Here is a 20,524-nt window from a genome sequence, read left to right as displayed (position 1 = left end):
AAGGTAAATAGAAGACCCTATTGATGACACTACTATCTATAATGGCCTCTGAGGTTTCTTTTTGAAATATATTTTTCACACACCCTTTTCTCCCTAATTTCATGGTATTCAATTGGTAGTTACAGTCTTACAGTCTACAGTCTAATCGCTGCAACTCCCGTACGGACCCGGGAGAGGCGAAGGTCGAGTGCCGTGCGTCCTCTGAAACACAACCCAACCAAGCCGCACTGCTTCTAGACACAATGCAGGCTTAACCTGGAAGCCAGCCGCACCAATGTGTCGGAGGAAACACCGTACACCTAGCCACCGTGTTAGCATGCATGCACCTGGCCCGCCACAGGAGTCGCTAGAGTGCGATGGGACAAGAACATCTCTTCCGACCAAACCCTCCCCTAACGATGCAGGGCCAATTGTGCGCTGCCCCATGGGTTTCCCGGTCGCGGCCGGCTGTGACAGAGCCTGGATCTCTAGTGGTACAGCTACACTAGACTGCCTTAGACCACTGCGCCACTCAGGAAGTGGCCTCCAAGGATTCTTTCCATAGAAGCCAAGCTAAGCCTACATCCCAAATAGCACACTATTCCCTACATAGAGCACTACTTTTGACCAGAGCCTTAGTACACTATGTAGGGAATATGGTGCCATTTGTGAGAGTGCTTCATATTCATTGGCTTAAACATAAATATACTATAGTATAACCCATCCAGGCTGGGGAGGAGGGGAGACTCAAGCCTGGTGGCTCCAAAAGACAATCATCAACTCTATCCTGCCTTTAGCTGTTGGTCTTTTTGTCTTCCCCACAAGTTGGGACTTTAGGAACATACCAGCATTCTCTACCCTCCAAAGGTAATATAAGGACATTCTACAAGGTTATGGGGTGGGCTAGCTAATGCAGCTACAGTACAGAATGACTAACAATGGCATATTAATGTATATTTTGTCAACTAGCTGACTTAGAGACTGGGTTTGACATTGATACTGGTTTTGGGTCTGGGATATTTCAAACACATGTGCAACTGTTTAAATTGTGACTCGTGATAGATATATTTAAACTAAAGAATGTGTGTTTTTGTGCTTCCAAAACCTGCAAAAACAGAGTGACTAAGGGGGGTGGGGGAGTAACTAGGAGGGAGAAAAGTGACTGGGGGGGGGAGAAGAGACTAGGGTGGAGAGAAAAGTGACAGGGGGGAGAAAAGTGAGTAGGGGGAGAGAAAAGTGAGTAGGGGGAGAGAAAAGAGAGTAGGGGGAGAGAAAAGAGAGTAGGGGGAGACAATAGGGAGTAGGGGGAGACAATAGGGAGTAGGGGGAGACAATAGGGGGTAGGGGGAGACAATAGGGAGTAGGGGGAGACAATAGGGAGTAGGGGGAGACAATAGGGAGTAGGGGGAGAGAAAAGGGAGTAGGGGGAGAGAAAAGGGAGTAGGGGGAGAGAAAAGTGACTAAGGGCTCTCTAGGTGTCAAAAGATGATACGTGGAAGCGGAGGGACTCCAGCTGTGAAGTGCCAGACACATGCGGTGGGCTAACGCACGGTCGGTGGGCTAACGCACGGTCGGTGGGCTAACGCACGGTCGGTGGGCTAACGCACGGGGTCTAACGCACGGGGTCTAACGCACGGTGGGCTAACACACGGTAGGCTAACACACGGTAGGCTATCACACGGTAGGCTAACACACGGTAGGCTAACACACGGTTGTCATTGAGGAGAGACAGGATATCAGCAACAGGGTCTCTGCAAAAGCTAATCTAGCAAACACTCATCAGCCTCCGCACTACTCCAGAGATGATTTTTATGCAGTTTAGAAGGTGTTTGAGTGGGATTATCGACATCACAACAGAGGAGTTGGGCAGCTCTCCCTGCATGTTGTTTTGTGAAGGAGTAGGGGGAGGAGGAGGCAGAAAAAGGGAGAGGGAGGGAAAAGAAACCCAGAGGACTTTGTGGGAGCTGCGATCAGGCTGCATTCCACAAGCATTTATGAACAGGCATTAGCCGGCCTACTTATTTCTCCACAATATGTTCTCTGCACTCGCTCAGTCATTGTATGGTAGGCTATATCATCACTTAGGTGTAACATTACAGCTACTTCATCACATTTTCAGTTGAAGTGCTTCCCTCAATACATGTATAGGCTATTATAAATAACTCCACATTAAACAACAACTCCAACACCTTCACCAAAGGTCACTGTCGTTTTGTCCCATTATAAAAAAGGTTAAATACTGTCTTCAAAACCTGTTGCCAATAGGTCTTAGTTCAGTCATGAGGAATTCAGAAATTCTCTTAGAGAAAACAATTGGTAACAGGCTTCCCACCACTTATCGAAACATATCCCCTACTACTACTACTATTCTTAAACCCTTCATTTAATATTGGAAACAATTGTTAAAAACAGACATTCCCTGTATATGTTCAGGTACAGCTGTATTCTCCTAGACCTCAATGCAACCACATTAAGAGTTAATAATCAACCCAGTACCCTACAAACGGAAACTACTCTGGTTGGACAGGGCAGACGTCTCGTTTGGACAGGGCAGACGTCTCGTTTGGACAGGGCAGACGTCTCGTTTGGACAGGGCAGACGTCTCGTTTGGACAGGGCAGACGTCTCGTTTGGACAGGGCAGACGTCTCGTTTGGACAGGGCAGACGTCTCGTTTGGACAGGGCAGACGTCTCGTTTGGACAGGGCAGACGTCTCGTTTGGACAGGGCAGACGTCTCGTTTGGACAGGGCAGAAGCCTCGTTTGGACAGGGCAGAAGTCTCGTTTGGACAGGGCAGAAGTCTCGTTTGGACAGGGCAGAAGTCTCGTTTGGACAGGGCAGAAGTCTCGTTTGGACAGGGCAGAAGCCTCGTTTGGACAGGGCAGAATACGATCATGTAAATACAGTTCACCTTTTAATCCCTGGGTTGACTTTTCTCATCTGAAACTCAAAGTTTCTCTCAGTGCGTTGGGCTATTCAGCTGTTGCATTCTTTCATAATCAAATGCTTTTGAGAGCTACTTGCTCTTTCTGCGTGTCAACAATCAAAACCTATCAGAAAACCAAGAACATTTTGAGTACCTGAAGATATGCAAGAGAAACTGAACAAAACTGCTGTCAAATGCTTATTATACAGTTAGAAATGACAAGAATGCACTACTAGATGATGTTACACCAGTGTCGTCCATATCAATTACAGTGAAAGATCCAAGAACGATTAGTATGATTGGCCATTGGGAGTGACAGTGATTCGGATAGGCTCATCTTTCAAGGACACGTTTGTTACCAGCATGTGACTATAAGTGGAGACGCTCCGCCTTGCACCCCTGAAAGATCCTTTACCTAGAAACTGACCAATGCAGGTGTAAAGAAAAAGAGGGGGTTATAGTAAATCACACAGTACTGCACAAATTATGTCAACAAACTCTACATAGGGAACTGATCAGGACCGTGTTCTGACCTAAGATCCTAAGACAACTTAAACGTTGTGCAAATCAGAGTGTTGAAAGCAATGGACGAAGGGCTGAATCCTAACTTCCAGGATTTTTCACTTAGCCATTTATTGATGTCAATGGGAGACTAAATGAACGTTTGACGTAAGTGGAAGTTAGAATTTGCCCCAAGTCTGAAAACGGTCAACTTATTTTCTTGTGGCGTAGTCCCACTTTCAGAGTGCCAGTTCAGTTCACTCTGGACTGGGTCACGGTTGGCCTACCTGAAAGCGGGGGTCGGCGTCCGTCTCTCCGATGTGAGACAGCAGCTCGCCACTGGCCTGGCCCACGTTTCCTGCAGCCTGCAGAAGGTTCTGACGGGGCTGATGGGTAAAAAAAAAAAGATGCCCAAAAAGCACAGGTCACTTGACTGAAGAAAAGCCATCATGAAGGGATTCTTTAACATCTTATGCATGAAGATGGTTTCACGTTAACTTACAGGTGACATTGGTCATGTCCAGTAAGCACAAAATGGGAGAAAATGTTTTAATAAGAACACAGATTTTCAATTTTAGCTGCAAAATCTTTTTACACCATGCGCTTTTCTGAACATTATCATTGTGCGACACAGAAACAGGAAGTACACAAAAATGGCTAAGCCTTCGGGGTGTTACTTCAGTATTCAGTGTGTGCTCGTGCGTGTTACCTCAGTGTTGGCTGGCTGGGCGGTCTTTAGCATGTCGGACACGGCACACGCCAGGTTCTTGGCAGCCCCCAACAACTGGTTTCCGTTGCCTCCCTCATCCTCCATGAGGGCGGCGAGCAGCTTGACCCCCTTGGACATCTCCGTTAGGTTGGAGGAGATGGTGGTCACGGCACAGCCCACCGCCGTGTAGTCTGTCTCTGCTGGGTCGCCTATTGTTGAGGGGGACAGACAGACATGTTTAGGTTTCAATACTTTGTGGGCAGTCCTTTAAGCACTACACCTATGGTGAAGGGGACAGACAGATGTTGAGGGGAACGTCATGAGCAGTCCTCACGTGGTCTATATGGGGAACATCATGAGCAGCCCCCACGTGGTTTATGAGGGGAACTTCATGAGCAGTCCTCACGTGGTCTATATGGGGAACTTCATGAGCAGTCCTCACGTGGTCTATGAGGGGAACTTCATGAGCAGCCCCCACGGGGTCTATGAGGGGAACTTCATGAGCAGTCCTCACATGGTCTATAAGGGGAACTTCATGAGCAGTCCTCACGTGGTCTATGAGGGGAACTTCATGAGCAGTCCTCACGTGGTCTATAAGGGGAACTTCATGAGCAGTCCTCACGTGGTCTATGAGGGGAACTTCATGAGCAGTCCTCACGTGGTCTATGAGGGGAACTTCATGAGCAGTCCTCACATGGTCTATAAGGGGAACTTCATGAGCAGTCCTCACGTGGTCTATGAGCGGAACTTCATGAGCAATCCTCACGTGGTCTATGAGGGGAGCTTCATGAACAGTCCTCACGTGGTCTATGAGGGGAACTTCATGAGCAATCCTCACGTGGTCTATGAGGGGAACTTCATGAGCAATCCCCACGTGGTCTATGAGGGGAACTTCATGAGCAATCCCCACGTGGTCTATGAGGGGAACTTCATGAGCAGTCCTCACGTGGTCTATGAGGGGAACTTCATGAGCAGTCCTCACGTGGTCTATGAGGGGAACTTCATGAGCAGTCCTCACGTGGTCTATAAGGGGAACTTCATGAGCAGTCCTCACGTGGTCTATGAGGGGAACTTCATGAGCAGTCCTCACGTGGTCTATGAGGGGAACTTCATGAGCAGTCCTCACGTGGTCTATGAGAGGAACTTCATGAGCAGTCCTCACGTGGTCTATGAGCGGAATTCATGAGCAATCCTCACGTGGTCTATGAGGGGAGCTTCATGAGCAGTCCTCACGTGGTCTATGAGCGGAATTCATGAGCAGTCCTCACGTGGTCTATGAGGGGAACTTCATGAGCAGTCCTCACATGGTCTATGAGGGGAACTTCATGAGCAGTCCTCACGTGGTCTATGAGGGGAACTTCATGAGCAGTCCTCACGTGGTCTATGAGGGGAACTTCATGAGCAGTCCTCACGTGGTCTATGAGGGGAACTTCATGAGCAGTCCTCACGTGGTCTATGAGGGGAACTTCATGAGCAGTCCTCACGTGGTCTATGAGCGGAACTTCATGAGCAATCCTCACGTGGTTTATGAGGGGAGCTTCATGAGCAGTCCTCACGTGGTCTATGAGGGGAACTTCATGAGCAATCCTCACGTGGTCTATGAGGGGAACTTCATGAGCAGTCCTCACGTGGTCTATGAGGGGAACTTCATGAGCAGTCCTCACATGGTCTATAAGGGGAACTTCATGAGCAGTCCTCACGTGGTCTATGAGGGGAACTTCATGAGCAGTCCTCACGTGGTCTATGAGGGGAACTTCATGAGCAGTCCTCACATGGTCTATGAGGGGAACTTCATGAGCAGTCCTCACATGGTCTATAAGGGGAACTTCATGAGCAGTCCTCACGTGGTCTATGAGGGGAACTTCATGAGCAGTCCTCATGTGGTCTATGCTGCTGCTTTGTTTTATTCATCCACCCACAGAGTCAATATCTAAGCTGAAAAATCCTTTACATATCTAGTTAAAGGGCATTACAATTCAGAATCTAAATACATTTTTATTTAAAAAGAAAAATCATTTAAGCTGTATTTCTACATGTAATTGTCATTGACATAAAATCTATTTCACAAGAGAGACCTGTATTGAATTAAGCACCCCTGTGAAAAAGGCAATCCCATATCTACTGGTTCTTCGAGACAGATGGTGTAAAGTAATTAAGTAAAAATACTTTAAAGTACTACTTAAGTAATTTTTGGGGTATCTGTACTTTACTATTTATATTTTTGACTACTTTTACTTCACTATATTCCTTCAGAAAATATTGTACTTTTTACTCCATACATTTCACTTGACAACCAAAAGTATTCGTTACATGTTGAATGCTTAGCAGGAGAGGAAAATAGTCAAATTCACGCATTTCTCAACAGAACATCCCTGGTCATCCCTACTGCCTCTGATCTGGAGGACTCACTAAACAGAGAACATCCCTCGTCATCCCTACTGCCTCTGATCTGGAGGACTCACTAAACAGAGAACATCCCTGGTCATCCCTACTGCCTCTGATCTGGAGGATTCACTAAACAGAGAACATCCCTGGTCATCCCTACTGCCCCTGATCTGGTGGACTCACTAAACAGAGAACATCCCTGGTCATCCCTACTGCCCCTGATCTGGTGGACTCACTAAACAGAGAACATCCCTGGTCATCCCTACTGCCCCTGATCTGGTGGACTCACTAAACAGAGAACATCCCTGGTCATCCCTACTGCCTCTGATCTGGTGGACTCACTAAACAGAGAACATCCCTGGTCATCCCTACTGCCTCTGATCTGGTGGACTCACTAAACACACAAGCTTTGTTTGTAAATTATGTCTGAATGTTGGAGTGTGCCCATGGCTTTCCGCACGTTTTAAAAATAAGAAAATGGTGCCATCTGGTTTCCTTAATATAAGGAATTTGAAATGATTTATACTTAAGTATATTTTAAACCAAATACTTTTAGACTTCCTCAATTAGTATTTTACTGGGTGACTTTCACTTTTACTTGAGTCATTTTCTATTAAGGTATCTTTACTTTTACTCAAGTATGACAGTTGGGTACTTTTCCCACCACTGGATAGAAATGACCACAACATCCATTGTTGGTATCCACAGTGAAGAGACGGTACCTGCGGTGAGATTGACCATAGAGGCCGTCCCGGCTGTGATGGCGTCAACCTGGGAGTGGATCTCGTGTTTGGACTCGTCCATCTTGTTCTTACGCCAGGCTTGGGAGGCCTTGATCATGGTAAGACACAGATCACATTAAAACTATTTTCTACACAACTTACATTAAAAATACACCATCACTGTATTACACTATAAAAGAGTGGAGCATGTTCTCTCTCTTTAATTGGTACAACTAGGCTTTAAAATGGTATCCATTTGAAATAATTCACTTAAAACTGAGAGGAAAAAAATTAGACGAGATCATCAAGAATTTTGTTATAGCCACAGGTTGGATGTTGTACAGGTGAAGAGGGGGTCAGTTTAAATCCAGGTGTCTCACCGCGTCTGTCCCGAGGGGAGGCAGGGTGTCAAACTCCTCCAGCGAGGCCTGGGCAGCCTGCAACGCCTGCATGCTGGAGTTGATGGTGCCAGTCAGGGCCTGCTGGGCTGATGTCTGCACACAGGGGAACATATCGAAATACACTCTTAGTTTTCATTCGGTACAGTTAATTAAATAGGGCCAATAACACTTCATGTTTGTAATTATTTTCCACTGAGAATGTGATGGTGTATTAGCCTCTAAAAGGCTTTCTTCAGATATAGAGATCGTATTGGGGTCTGTTCAGTTATTTCAATTAACAGTCAATTGAGGAAGTGAATTAACCACTATTTCCTATTTGGCTTTTTTCCAAATCTTGAATTGAACTGAATTTCACTTCCTGAATTGAAAACTGAACTGACCCCAACCCTGCTAGAGTTCAATGTGGCCCTCCAGTCTTACCAGCGGGGGCATGTGGCCCCTGTGCATCTGTCCGCTGGTGATGTGCTGCTTGGCCTGAGGCATGGAGCCCATCTGGAAGCTCTCGGGGCCCCCGGCCCCTGAACGCATGATGGCTGGCAGGGCCACAGAGCCAGTCTCCACCTTCCCCACCTTGTTAAACTGCTGCTGCAGCACTGTAGACCTGGGGGGGTGGAGAGACAGATAGAGGGAGGGTGGGGAGAGATGGCGGGAGGGAGAGGAGAGATGGCGGGAGGGAGGGGAGAGATGGCGGGAGAGTGGGGAGAGATGGCGGGAGGGTGGGGAGAGATGGCGGGAGGGTGGGGAGAGATGGCGGGAGGGTGGGGAGAGATGGCGGGAGGGAGGGGAGAGATGATGGGAGGGAGGGGAGAGATGGTGGGAGGGAGGGGAGAGAGGGATGAATAGAGATGTCAGAAGACATACTATATTGCAGTGTTGTAAGGCTCTTCATCCTCATCAGAATCAGAAAGATGCCCCCATAGGCTAGATGGACCCACTACACAGGACCCATAGGCTAGATGGACCCACTACACAGGACCCATAGGCTAGATGGACCCACTACACAAGACCCATAGGCTAGATGGACCCACTACACAAGACCCATAGGCTAGAAGGACCCACAGGCTAGATGGACCCACTACACAGGACCCATAGGCTAGATGGACCCACTACACAAGACCCATAGGCTAGATGGACCCACTACACAAGACCCATAGGCTAGATGGACCCACTACACAAGACCCATAGGCTAGAAGGACCCACAGGCTAGATGGACCCACTACACAATACCCATAGGCTAGAAGGACCCACAGGCTAGATGGACCCACTACACAGGACCCATAGGCTAGATGGACCCACTACACAAGACCCATAGGCTAGATGGACCCACTACACAAGACCCATAGGCTAGATGGACCCACTACACAGGACCCGCAGGCTAGATGGACCCACTACACAGGACCCATAGGCTAGATGGACCCACTACACAGGACCCACAGGCTAGATGGACCCACTACACAGGAATACATACATACACAATGATGATGAAAATCTGTAGGGGAGTTATGGATAAAGACTGAGGGAAAGTTAGTACAGTATAGAATCTACTGACGTCAAAACACACACACACACACACACACACACACACACACACACACACACACACACACACACACACACACACACACACACACACACACACACACACACACACACACACACACACACACACACACACACACACACACACACGAAGTGAGCAGTCACCAACATGCTGTGACATCACTGGCACACACGGCAGGAAACCGCTGCACTGGACTCACTTTTTGGGTGACACAGAATCCTCCAACATGGTGGACTCCTCATCTCCCTCTAAGCCAAAGTGGTCCTTGCTCTTTTTCTGTTGGAAGGAGACAAGACAGGTTATTGGGGTGATTGATATAGCTCTCTTCATTGAATTAAAAAAAATAAAGGGGCAATCTGGGATTTGTACATCCATTTTCTGGCACTCTTAAAGTAATGTTATATGACCATCGATTCTTGACATATAGAACTTCTAAATGTCTCATGAGCTTAGTTCAACTGTCGTGCCTCATCAGAAAACATATTATAAGATCGTTTTTACTCGATTGTCTGTAAACAATTGTAATCTCACCATTACTGGGATATGCGTTAAGGTGTGGAATCTCTAAACTCTATCATGGCAGTACTCTATGCATACTGTAATGCAGTGCACAGACACATTGAAGAGGCAACTCTAGCGTACCCTGAGGCTTTTTGTCAATATGATTTCCATGGTGACCTGGTCATACAGAACTCTTGATTTGCTATCTTGACTGATTACAATCACTGGCTACAACCAGGATTTTGTGTTGGTGCATCTGCTCCGCGGTGAAGTTTCCCCTGGGTATAGATCAAGGATCAGCTTTCCCATCCCTCAATCCTAACCTTAAACATTAAATGGGGAAACTGACCCAAGATCAGTGTCTAAGGGCAACTTCACCATACTCCAATGCATCTATATACTGTGAGACACCTCAGTACCTTTTTCAGAATGATGTCAATGTAACCAGCGATCAGTTGGGCGATCTGCTCTCCCTCAGTCGTCTGGACAGAGTAGTAACCGTCTTGATAATCGCCAAAGTCCTGGAATACAATTATTATATCTACTGTAACAGGGTGCTCCCTCAATGCAACTCTATGTTTTTGTTTGAAATGGCAGTGGTCCTATATTATATGACTAATTCCTTTATAACTAATCCCATAGAGATGCCTAGAGGGAACACAGCCGTTAAACCACTGTAAGAGACAAAATGACAACTTAATTGTATATACTGTATGCACATTGTAAATCACCAATGCCTGCCAAATACCTCCTCCGAGGTACTTACATAAAAATCTCCAAAGATTGGGTAGCATAGGTCCGTTTGAATAGTTATTACTCCCCTGAAATATACCACTGACGTCATACAATGCATTACCTGTCATTTTGTTGGCATTATAAGCGGCAGAAATGTTCTTTCCAAACCGTAAAAAGTCGTCATGGAGCTAGATGTTATTTATCTGGTGAACTGCCAGGAAATACTCTCCAGAAAAAATTATAATAACAAGACGGACAAAACGACCAGTCCCTTTTCTGTACTGGTTTATAACCGACAAAATAACTGACAAAGAAAATGGAGCCTTGTGGTATGTTAATATTTGAAAAATCCTTCAGGCCTTTTGTTCACTTGTGGGCAAATAAGCAGCGCTAGATGAAAACATGCAATGTGCACCTGCATTCTCCAGCACATGACCAGAATGCAACAGTGTTGAATGTTGCTGATCTAGACTCATAAGGTGATGGGTATGTATGACTATACATCTCCATTTGAGTCATTTAGCAGACACTCTTATTCAGAGCCACTTATAGTGAGTGCATACCAATTTTGGAACTTTTTCACACTGGTCCCCCCCCCCCCCAGCTCTAGTTGAGCACTGGGTCGTGTTCATTAGGGCACACAACAGAAAATGTTTTAAAAATGGTCAATTAACATTTCTTATAAGTCCAGATAGTCCCTCCCTGTTTCAGTCAGTTTTTCTTCAGTTTGGCTTCTAATGAACATGACCCTGAATGTCACCCTGTTCCAATGCTGACCAGGCAACCAGAAGGTCAAAGATGACCAGGAGGTCAGAGGTCATGGGACTCACCAGGGTGAAGCTCTTGGGCGAGGCAGCCCAGCGTTTGATGTTGGTGAGGTTCCACTCCTGGATCACCTCCTTGGTCTTCTCGTCTACCCGCATGACACACTCCTTGGTGATTCCCAGAAGACGAGGGACCAGCTTGTTCTTACCCTTCATTTTCTCCTGCAAGGACACACACACAAAAACACATGCTTAAAAGTACTCTCGTACTAATGATACCTTAACATTTGAAAAGCTATTGCAAATTCCATTCAACCGTCAAAGGCAGTGAGTAGAACTTCAAAAGCTTTGAAAATGTTAAGAGCTTTGATTGGTTAGAAAGAAGATATTCACTGTTGTTTAAGGAATTGTTTAAGGAGTTGTTTAAGGAGTTGTGGTTGAATGTTATTTTTTCAGTGCCATTGTACCTTTACTAGGAAGAATGACACTCCGTAGGTTTTCAGAGACCTAGCCAGTTTGACGTAGCTGACTTTGGCCTCGATTTCAGTCATGTTTTGGTAGTTTTTGTGTGCCTGTGTGGGAAACAAAAAGACTTATTGAACATCTCAGCCAGTGATACTATAGCGTCACAGTAGAAGTAATTAGAACAGAGAAAGTCGGGACACATTTAAATCAATACGACCAGTTACAGCCATACCAACAATGAATCTAGTTGGCATACATTGACCTCTACACAGATGGAGACAATGACTATTACTACAAACCAGACGGGGAAACTATTTTTTTCAGGTCATGTGTTTTCAGTCTGTGAGAAAAATAATGTCCCCACCGCAATGAGCAAGCAGCCCAAATATGACTGGCCTTACAACGACCCCCCCCATCACACTCACACCCACGCATGCACCCACACACAAGCGAACACACAGACATGCACCCACACCCACACACAAGCGAACACACAGACATGCACCCACACACACACACACACAAGCGAACACACACACACACATGCACCCACACACACACAAGCGAACACACACATGCACCCACACACACCCACAAGCGAACACACACATGCACCCACACACAAGCGAACACACACAAGCGAACACACACATGCTCGGGTTCTTACCTGGAAGATTCTTTTCTCCCCTTTGTTCTTGATGTACTCTTTAGGGAGGAACTCTTTCAAACTACAGAAAATAAATAATAAATCAAATGTAAACACACTTTATTCAACAAGACAGCAAAATCACTAAGGCAGGCAATATAATTCAGTAGTTCTGACTCAAGTTGGGATTCAAGTGATACTACATAAAAAAAATGCTCTGTATGTACTACATCAAAAATGCTCTGTATGTACTACATCAAAAATGCTCTGTATGTACTACATCAAAAATGCTCTGTATGTACTACATCAAAAATGCTCTGTATGTACTACATCAAAAATGCTCTGTATGTACTACATCAAAAATGCTCTGTATGTACTACATCAAAAATGCTCTGTATGTACTACATCAAAAATGCTCTGTATGTACTACATCAAAAATGCTCTGTATGTACTACATCAAAAATGCTCTGTATGTACTACATCAAAAATGCTCTGTATGTACTACATCAAAAATGCTCTGTATGTATGCACACAGTGCTGTGAACCGCTTTTGCTAAAAGGCAAATACATCTTTGTTATATATCGAAAATATTTGAGTCATTCGTGTTAAAGTATATACATAGCATTATGCAATAAACAGTGCTCACTCTAGAAAGCCTGGTTTGTGCTTGGTCTCGTTGTGGTCACCAAACTGGATCTGACACTGGTATCCGGCAAAGTCGCAGGCCTTCTCGAAGGAGACGGGATGGGAGCCGTTCAAAATGTCATCACGGGCCTGCACAGGGAGAGGACCATCCCAAAGACATTATCCACAAAGACGGTCATTAAGGAAGATCCCAAACAGAGCCAGGAGTAATCCCAGATCAGGAAAATAGATTAAAAACACAGAATACTTTGCTGTTTTGCATTTTTCCGTAGGCTGGTCCAATTGACCAGTCTAATGATCTCCTGCGATCAATGGTCTTAACTCTGTGGTGGGGTACAAACAGGTCTGGGACCAGGCTTATACTTCCCTGAAAAACATCCAAGGATAACATCATCAAATATTATCTTTCTGAGACAATCTAATGCCGTTCTAGCATCGAAATGAATGACGAGAAAATCTACCCATAAATTAACTTTATTGTTGGTCCAAATGTTTCATTGTTTTCATATTACCAGGAGCATGAACTATTGGGAACATTTTGTGATGTACTCTGGCAAAAACCGGTAGAGGCAGGCAGGCAGGCCACATGGGCAGTGCTTGCATTGGCCTGGGCCCCCGTGTCCAGCTGTGTTTCAACAGGGAAAGGAGAGCTCCAAGAACTACTGTCTTTGGCAGGAACACAAAGACTAGAAGTCTTAAGAAAGAATAAGATGAAGCAAGCTTCTGTGAGTGGAAGATCGCAAAAAGTCTCAAAGACAAAAGGTTCACTCCTTCACTGTGTGTCTATATGAGACAATCACACACTGAACAACCTTTTCTCCTCAAACTTTGGGAGGCGATCTTGGGAGAAGACACCCTACCACCACTATGACATCTGCCACCTCAGGACATAAAACATGGCTGGCACGTCAATGGGCACCTTGAGCCTGCTGGCCTCCAGCTGTGACTCTCAACTGTTCTTCCTGAAACTGTGCATTCTCACACCAATGGAAATGGATGTTGGTACAGTAACTAAGGGCATGAATAGGAACTTATAATGCAAAGCGTTTCTGACATACTGTATCTTCCATTGACATCAAAGCATGAGTGAAATGGAAGGTTTGAGGTAAATACAATAATCTCAGTTTAGGTCACCTCAGGTTAGGTCACCTCAGGTTAGGTCACCTCAGGTTAGGTCACCTCAGGTTAGGTCACCTCAGGTTAGGTCACCTCAGGTTAGGTCACCTCAGGTTAGGTCACCTCAGGTTAAGTGTTGGAATGTGATCAATCATTAACACCGACAGGTCTACATGAACCCCTACAAGGAGAACCTTGTTCCCCTCATTCCTGCCTTGGGTTTCTTTCCCAACTCCCAGCAGGATTTGTCCAACAGAGGTCATTCTGGGGTAGGGTCTATAATAACCCCGGATTATTTCTATATAGGAAACTGCCTTCGAAGAGTATCGGTTCGTACCTGGACGTAGAGCAGGTTGAGCTGGACCGGGTCTCGTGAGTCCACATTCTGGTCTGAGTAGAAGAACTTCCTCCTGAGGAGCAGCATCTCGGTCTCCTCCACACCCTGCTCCCTCAGCGTCCGCCCATGGTCCAGCCAGTTCACTGACAATCACAATCAATACAACTCAATGGGAATCAATACAACTCAATGTCAGTCAGTACAACTCAATGGGAATATATGTTCATCTATGCAAATCATGTCAATAAAACAGTCAAAACCCAAAAAATTACAACTTTTATGCAACTAAATGTAAATTATGTGAGAAAACAACTTGATGCCAGTCAATCAAAGCCCCAAAAATATAAATGAATCAGCGGAAACTTAATGGACATTCAAACTGAAGGACAAACACATACATCAATAGAGATACTGGTGTCACGTCAAAATGTTCCCCGTGTGAAATACATTTTTACATGACAACTGGCACCATATTCTTCTTGAATATGACAAGAGACACTTGTCATGGACACTTTTGCGTGCGTGTGTATTTGCGTGTGTATCTGTGCGTCTATACGTGCGTCTGTGTGTACGTGTGTGTGTGTGTGTGTGTACGTGCATCTGTGCGTGCGTCTGTGTGTGTGTACGTGCGTCTGTGTGTCTTTGTGTCTTACACTCGTCATCTGTGTGGAGTTTCTGCTTAAGTTTCTCCATCTTCTTGTCGTCTCTCATCAGAGTCTTGTCCCGTCTTGTCAGAGTCCCCGTCATCTCCTCCTTCTTCTCCTCAACCATGTCGTGCACCAACGAGTACTCGTCATAGTTTGTGATACCTGCCCAAAGAGTGTTGAAAGTCAAATGGACTTTTTGGCTCTAACTCATATTGTCTTTCCTTTACATTCATTGGAGGAGAAAGTCAGAAGAGAGGGGCCTTGGATGTGATTGGGGACGTCGCCCTGTTTAAGGTACAGTCTATCGAATGGGACGTTAAAAAAAGGATGTCCTGACTCTCTGTGGTCACTAAAGATCCCATGGCACTTATCGTAAGAGTAGAGGTGTTTAGCCCAGTGTTCTGGTTAAATTCCCAATTGACCCATTCACCCCCCCCCGGTAACTATTCTCCAGGTCATTGCTGTAAATGAGAATGTGTTCTCAGTCAACTTATCCCCTAAAATAAGGATTAAATATAAAATAAAATTATCCTCCAATATGTTTTGAGGTGGTGGCAAGGAGAGAGGATGTGAGGAATCAAGGAAAGAGCCTTTGTTTTAGCTGGAAATCTGACTAGTTGAACAAGTGGCAAATCATCAAGCAGTAACATTAGACTTCTATGAGTTGACCCTTTACTCATGACGACTCGATAACATTACCATTATAATGACATGAGAGATAAGTTATGAACTGTTAATGCATGTTTCCGTCACCTGACTTTTCAGCCCAATTCACCAATTACCGCTAGTCAACTAACCTACGTTACATTTTGTGCCATGACCTATAATAAACGTGCCCATCTCGAAATCATTAAACTGACCTATCCTGGCACAGATGGTCATAAGCATGTCGCTGACGATCTTGGAGTCGTCCACCATGACGGTTTTCACTGTCCCGTCCAGCATGCGGATCTTCAAGGGCCTCTGCTTCTTCTTGTACTCCAGAGTGTCCTGATAAAAATCACCCAGTGACAACAATATTATTTAAAATCCATATTTTTTAAGTGTTTCGCTCAGAGGGCACATTAATATGTATTAGACATGTATTAGTCATGTGTTAATTATAAACCCCATTCACAATCATTAGACGGAACTTCAGATAGCTAGCTAGCTACATCCCTCGTAGAACTGTTAGCATCATAATATTACCTTTAGCAGACGCTTTCATCCAAAGCCACCTACAGTCATGCATGTATGAATTGTTCACGCTTGGCTGCTTTTGGGAATCGAACCCACTATTATGGAGTTGCAAGTGCCATGCCTTACCAACTGAGGACAACCATGTGGATATTATCATTAGTGTCATCGTACCAATGTTCAGACTGACTGACTATACAGTATGTCCTAACTTACCTTAAAAAAAGATCTGGGTATTTTTGTGATTGATATGCATTGTAGTGTCTAATACAGCACGTTCGGACAAGTTTAGGTTTCAGACTTTCTAACCCAGTCGTCACTGGTGCAGCTTTACCATGGAGTCGACAACAAATAGGTAACAGAAACAAAAGATGATTTTTATCGCTGACAACAGTTGTTGGCGACGTCTCCGTAAGATGTTGTGGAAGATACTGCCGATATTTCTCAAAAGATCCCTATAGCTCTTTCCTGACCACCTCAACTTCATGAGCACAGCTCTAAAAAGAACTTGAACAGGGAGACCAACTGACTCACTCACCCCATTCCTCAGCATGTAGTAGTCCAGGGCCTTGCCTGCCTCCAGCCAGATGCCTTTCTTGGGGTCCTCATCAGACAGGAACAGACCATAGTCATTGGCTGGAAGAGAAATTAGAGAAAGGGTATTAGAGATTGAGGAGAAGGCTTGAGAGGGATTTGAGGAGGGGGTTTGGGGGGATTTTCTGGTTGTGTGTGTGTAAGTGATACGATCTGAAGGCGTTTCTTTCCCTGGATTGAGTGAGTCAAAGGGTCTCATCTTGGATTAGTTGACGTAATTCCAACATATAGAACAAATACTGTGTGGATTAAAAGCGTTCTTATCGGTGCATTAAGTCAGCTGGAAACAAACGAGAAGGTAACACGTCAACAAGTGACAGGAAACTGTGCCACCACACCGATATCAGCTGGACTATTTCTACTGGATTTAGTGCTTCGGTTTAGTTTTTTAAACCACTAATTGACCAACGTTGGTTCAATTATCTGAATTACATTTTATTTAATATTTTCTTCTGTGAACTCAATGCACAGTTTCCCCAGAGCTATAGAGTGCATTTTCTGTGCGATGTAAATACGTGATCAATATACACTGCATTTGGAGAGTATTCAGACGCCCTTGACTTTTTCCACATTTTGTTACGTTAAAGCCTTATTCTAAAATTGATTCAATCTTTTGTTCCCCTCATCAATCTACACACAATACCCCATAATAACCAAGTGAAAAAAGGTTTTTAGAAATGTACACACACATACATACATACATATATATATATATATATATATATTTAAAAAATGAAATACCTTATTTACATTACTATTCAGATCCTTTGCTATGACACCCGAAATTGAGCTCAGCTGCATCCTGTTTCCATTGATCATCCTTGAGAAGTTTCTACAACTTTGAGTCCACCTGTGGTAAATTCAATTGATTGGACATGATGTGGAATGGCACACACCTGTCTATATAAGTTCCCACAGTTGACAGTGCATGTCAGAGCAAAAACCAAGCCACGAGGTCGAAGGAATTGTCTGTAGAGCTCAGAGACAGGATTGTGTCGAGGCACAGATCTGTGGAAGGGTACCAAAAACCTGTTTTTGCTTTGTCATTATGGGGTATTGTGTGTAGATTGATGAGGAGAAAAAACTATTTATTACATTTTAGAATAAGGCTGTCACGTAACTAAATGTGGAAAAAGTCGAGGGGTCTGAATAATTTCAGAATGCACTGCATGTATATACAGTAATGGTCAAAAGTTTGGACACCTACTCATTCAAGGGTTTTTATTTGTATTATTTTATACACTGTAGAATAATAGTGAAGACATCAAAACTATGAAATAACATATGGAATCATGTAGTAACCAAAAAAGTGTTAAAAAAAAGAATATATTTATATTTGAGATTCTTCAAAGTAGCCACCCGTTGCCTGTATGACAGCTTTGTGCACTTGGCATTCTCTCAACCAGCTTCAACTGGAATGCTTTTCCAACAGTCTTGAAGGAGTTCCCGCATATCCTGAGCACTTGTTGGCTGCTTTTCCTTCACTCTGCGGTCCAACTCAAACCATCTCAATTTGGTTGAGGTCAGGTGATTGTGGAGGCCAGGTCATCTGACGCAGCACTCCATCCCTCTCCTTCTTGGTCAAATAGCCCTTACACAGCCTGGAGGTGTGTTGGGTCATTGTCCTATTGAAAAACAAATGATAGCACAAACCAGATGGGATGGCGTATCGCTGCAGAATGCTGTAGTAGCCATGCTGGTTAAGCGTGCCTTGAATTCTAAATCAATTACAGACAGTGTCACCAGCAAAGCACACCCACACCTCCTCCTCCATGCTTCACGATGGGAACTACACGAGGAGATCCGCTCACCTACACTGCGTCTCACAAAGACACAGCGGTTGGAACCAAAAATCTCAAATTTGGACTCCAGACCAAAGGACAGATTTCTACCGGTCTAATGTCCATTGCTCATGTTTCTTGGCCCAAGCATGTATCTTCTTCTTATTCTTGCCCTTCAGTAGTGGTTTCTTTGCAGCAATTCGACCATGAAGGCCTGATTCACACAGTCTCCTCTGAACAGTTGATGTTGAAATGTGTCTGTTACTTGAACCCTGTGTGAAGCATTTATTTGGGCTGCAATCTGAGGTGCAGTTAACTCTAATGAATCCTCTGCAGCAGAGGTAACTCCGGGTCTTCCTTTCCTGTGGCGGTCCTCACAAGAGCCATTCATTTCATCATAGCGCTTGATGGTTTTTGCGTCTGCACTTGAAGAAACTTTCAAAGTTCTTGAAATGTTCCCTATTGACTGACCTTCATGTCTTAAAGTAATGATGGACTGTCATTTCTCTTTGCTTATTTGAGCCTGTTCTTGCCATAATAGGGCTCTCTCTGTATACCACCCCTACCTTATCACAACACAACTTATTGGTTCAAACGCATTAAGAAGGAAAGCAATTGCACAAATTAACAACGCACACCTGTTAATTGAAATGCATTCCAGGTGACTACCTCATGAAGCTGGTTGAGAGAATGAAGAGTGTGCAAAGCTGTCAAAGGCAAAGGGTGGCTACTGTGAAGAAACTGAAATATCAAATACACTTTTTTGGTTTCTTCATGATGTCAAATGTGTTATTTCATAGTTTTGATGTCTTCACTATTATTCTACAATGTAGATAATAGTAAAAAATAAAGAAAAACACATGATCTAAGTGATTGATAGTTGGTATTCAGCAGTCAACAACTGAAATATTTCAATAAAGTAATGTGAATAAATGATGGTTAATAAGTGATAATCAGTGATGGACAGTCACTACCATCATGGGACTTTTATTCTGTGTTACAGCATTCAACCCACATAATGCATTGTGCATTTCATTTTTTATTTTTTTGGTCTTAATTATAGAAACCAAAAACACAGCGATTCCTTTTCAATAAATCGAACCAACCTCAAAAAGGAAAAATTGCTCAGCACTAACTGGATTATAGCCAAGTTTCAAAACGGTACTTCCTGTCCTCTATTGCCTGAAAGGTGCCTAGCTAGCACAGCTTGCCAGGGCTAAAGGAATCTGGCCATTTAAGACACTGAACATTCCATATTAGCTGTTGATGTTGGCCAAGACACGTCTCTCCCTCTTTTTTTTCTCTCTCTCTCGCTCCCAAAGTGGAAAATTACTCACAGGTTGAGACAGGGAAGCGAGTCTGTCCACTGCAGTCAGAGAGAATCACTTACGTAACAGCACACAGCTTCGTACGTAACCCCTAACCGAGGCACATTGGAAAGCAGAGAAGGAGAGGTTCCTTTCAATAAGGGACGCAGTTGTCTTTGTTACACTCAATTTGAGACATTTCTGGGCTTCCTGAAGATATTTTTTCTCACTCCAGTTTTTTCACTGAACCAAAAAGGTATTTTTTGGCCTGAAACTGATGTCAACAAAGAAGTCTAAAAACCGACAGTGATAATACTTTTGAATTCCAACCAGTCTGCATCATTAAGCTGTTATGGCAATAAGATGATGATATGGGGATTAAGGAATTTTGAAAGAGGAAGGGGGAATTTTGGAGAAGAATGAGGGGAATCTTGAAATAGAGGGAGGGGGAATATTGGAGAAGACTGAGGGACTCTTGGAGAAGAATGACAAAATCTTGGACCATTAAAGATGCAAAAGGGAGAATTCTCCATTCTCCAGATCCTTGGATCACTGAAATATCCTCCTTCTCATATCAACACTGCATCTGCTCAGCAGTCATACATGGAAATATTAACATGGAAAGG

The 20,524-nt window shown here is 44.3% G+C and overlaps 1 protein-coding gene across 2 annotated transcripts in view; it reads right to left on the bottom strand.

The window, feature by feature from the left end:
• Positions 1–20,524, bottom strand: part of tln1 (talin 1) — a 135,978-nt gene that overhangs the window by 67,453 nt on the left and 48,001 nt on the right. For both annotated transcript variants that reach the window (XM_031802434.1, XM_031802435.1), the window contains exons 4-18: positions 16,755–16,852; positions 15,901–16,030; positions 15,047–15,202; positions 14,394–14,536; positions 12,942–13,069; positions 12,316–12,376; positions 11,651–11,755; positions 11,250–11,405; positions 10,104–10,205; positions 9,383–9,459; positions 8,043–8,223; positions 7,602–7,715; positions 7,222–7,330; positions 4,115–4,323; positions 3,693–3,791 (exon numbers count right to left, since the gene is read on the bottom strand). In XM_031802434.1, the coding sequence (XP_031658294.1) occupies positions 3,693–3,791; positions 4,115–4,323; positions 7,222–7,330; positions 7,602–7,715; positions 8,043–8,223; positions 9,383–9,459; positions 10,104–10,205; positions 11,250–11,405; positions 11,651–11,755; positions 12,316–12,376; positions 12,942–13,069; positions 14,394–14,536; positions 15,047–15,202; positions 15,901–16,030; positions 16,755–16,852 (1,868 nt within the window). The remainder of the gene's footprint in view (positions 1–3,692; positions 3,792–4,114; positions 4,324–7,221; positions 7,331–7,601; positions 7,716–8,042; positions 8,224–9,382; positions 9,460–10,103; positions 10,206–11,249; positions 11,406–11,650; positions 11,756–12,315; positions 12,377–12,941; positions 13,070–14,393; positions 14,537–15,046; positions 15,203–15,900; positions 16,031–16,754; positions 16,853–20,524) is intronic.

This window comes from Oncorhynchus kisutch, linkage group LG23 (assembly GCF_002021735.2).
Source record: "Oncorhynchus kisutch isolate 150728-3 linkage group LG23, Okis_V2, whole genome shotgun sequence".
NCBI classification, from domain to species: domain Eukaryota; kingdom Metazoa; phylum Chordata; class Actinopteri; order Salmoniformes; family Salmonidae; genus Oncorhynchus; species Oncorhynchus kisutch.
This window is presented reverse-complemented; position numbering and strand designations above follow the sequence as displayed.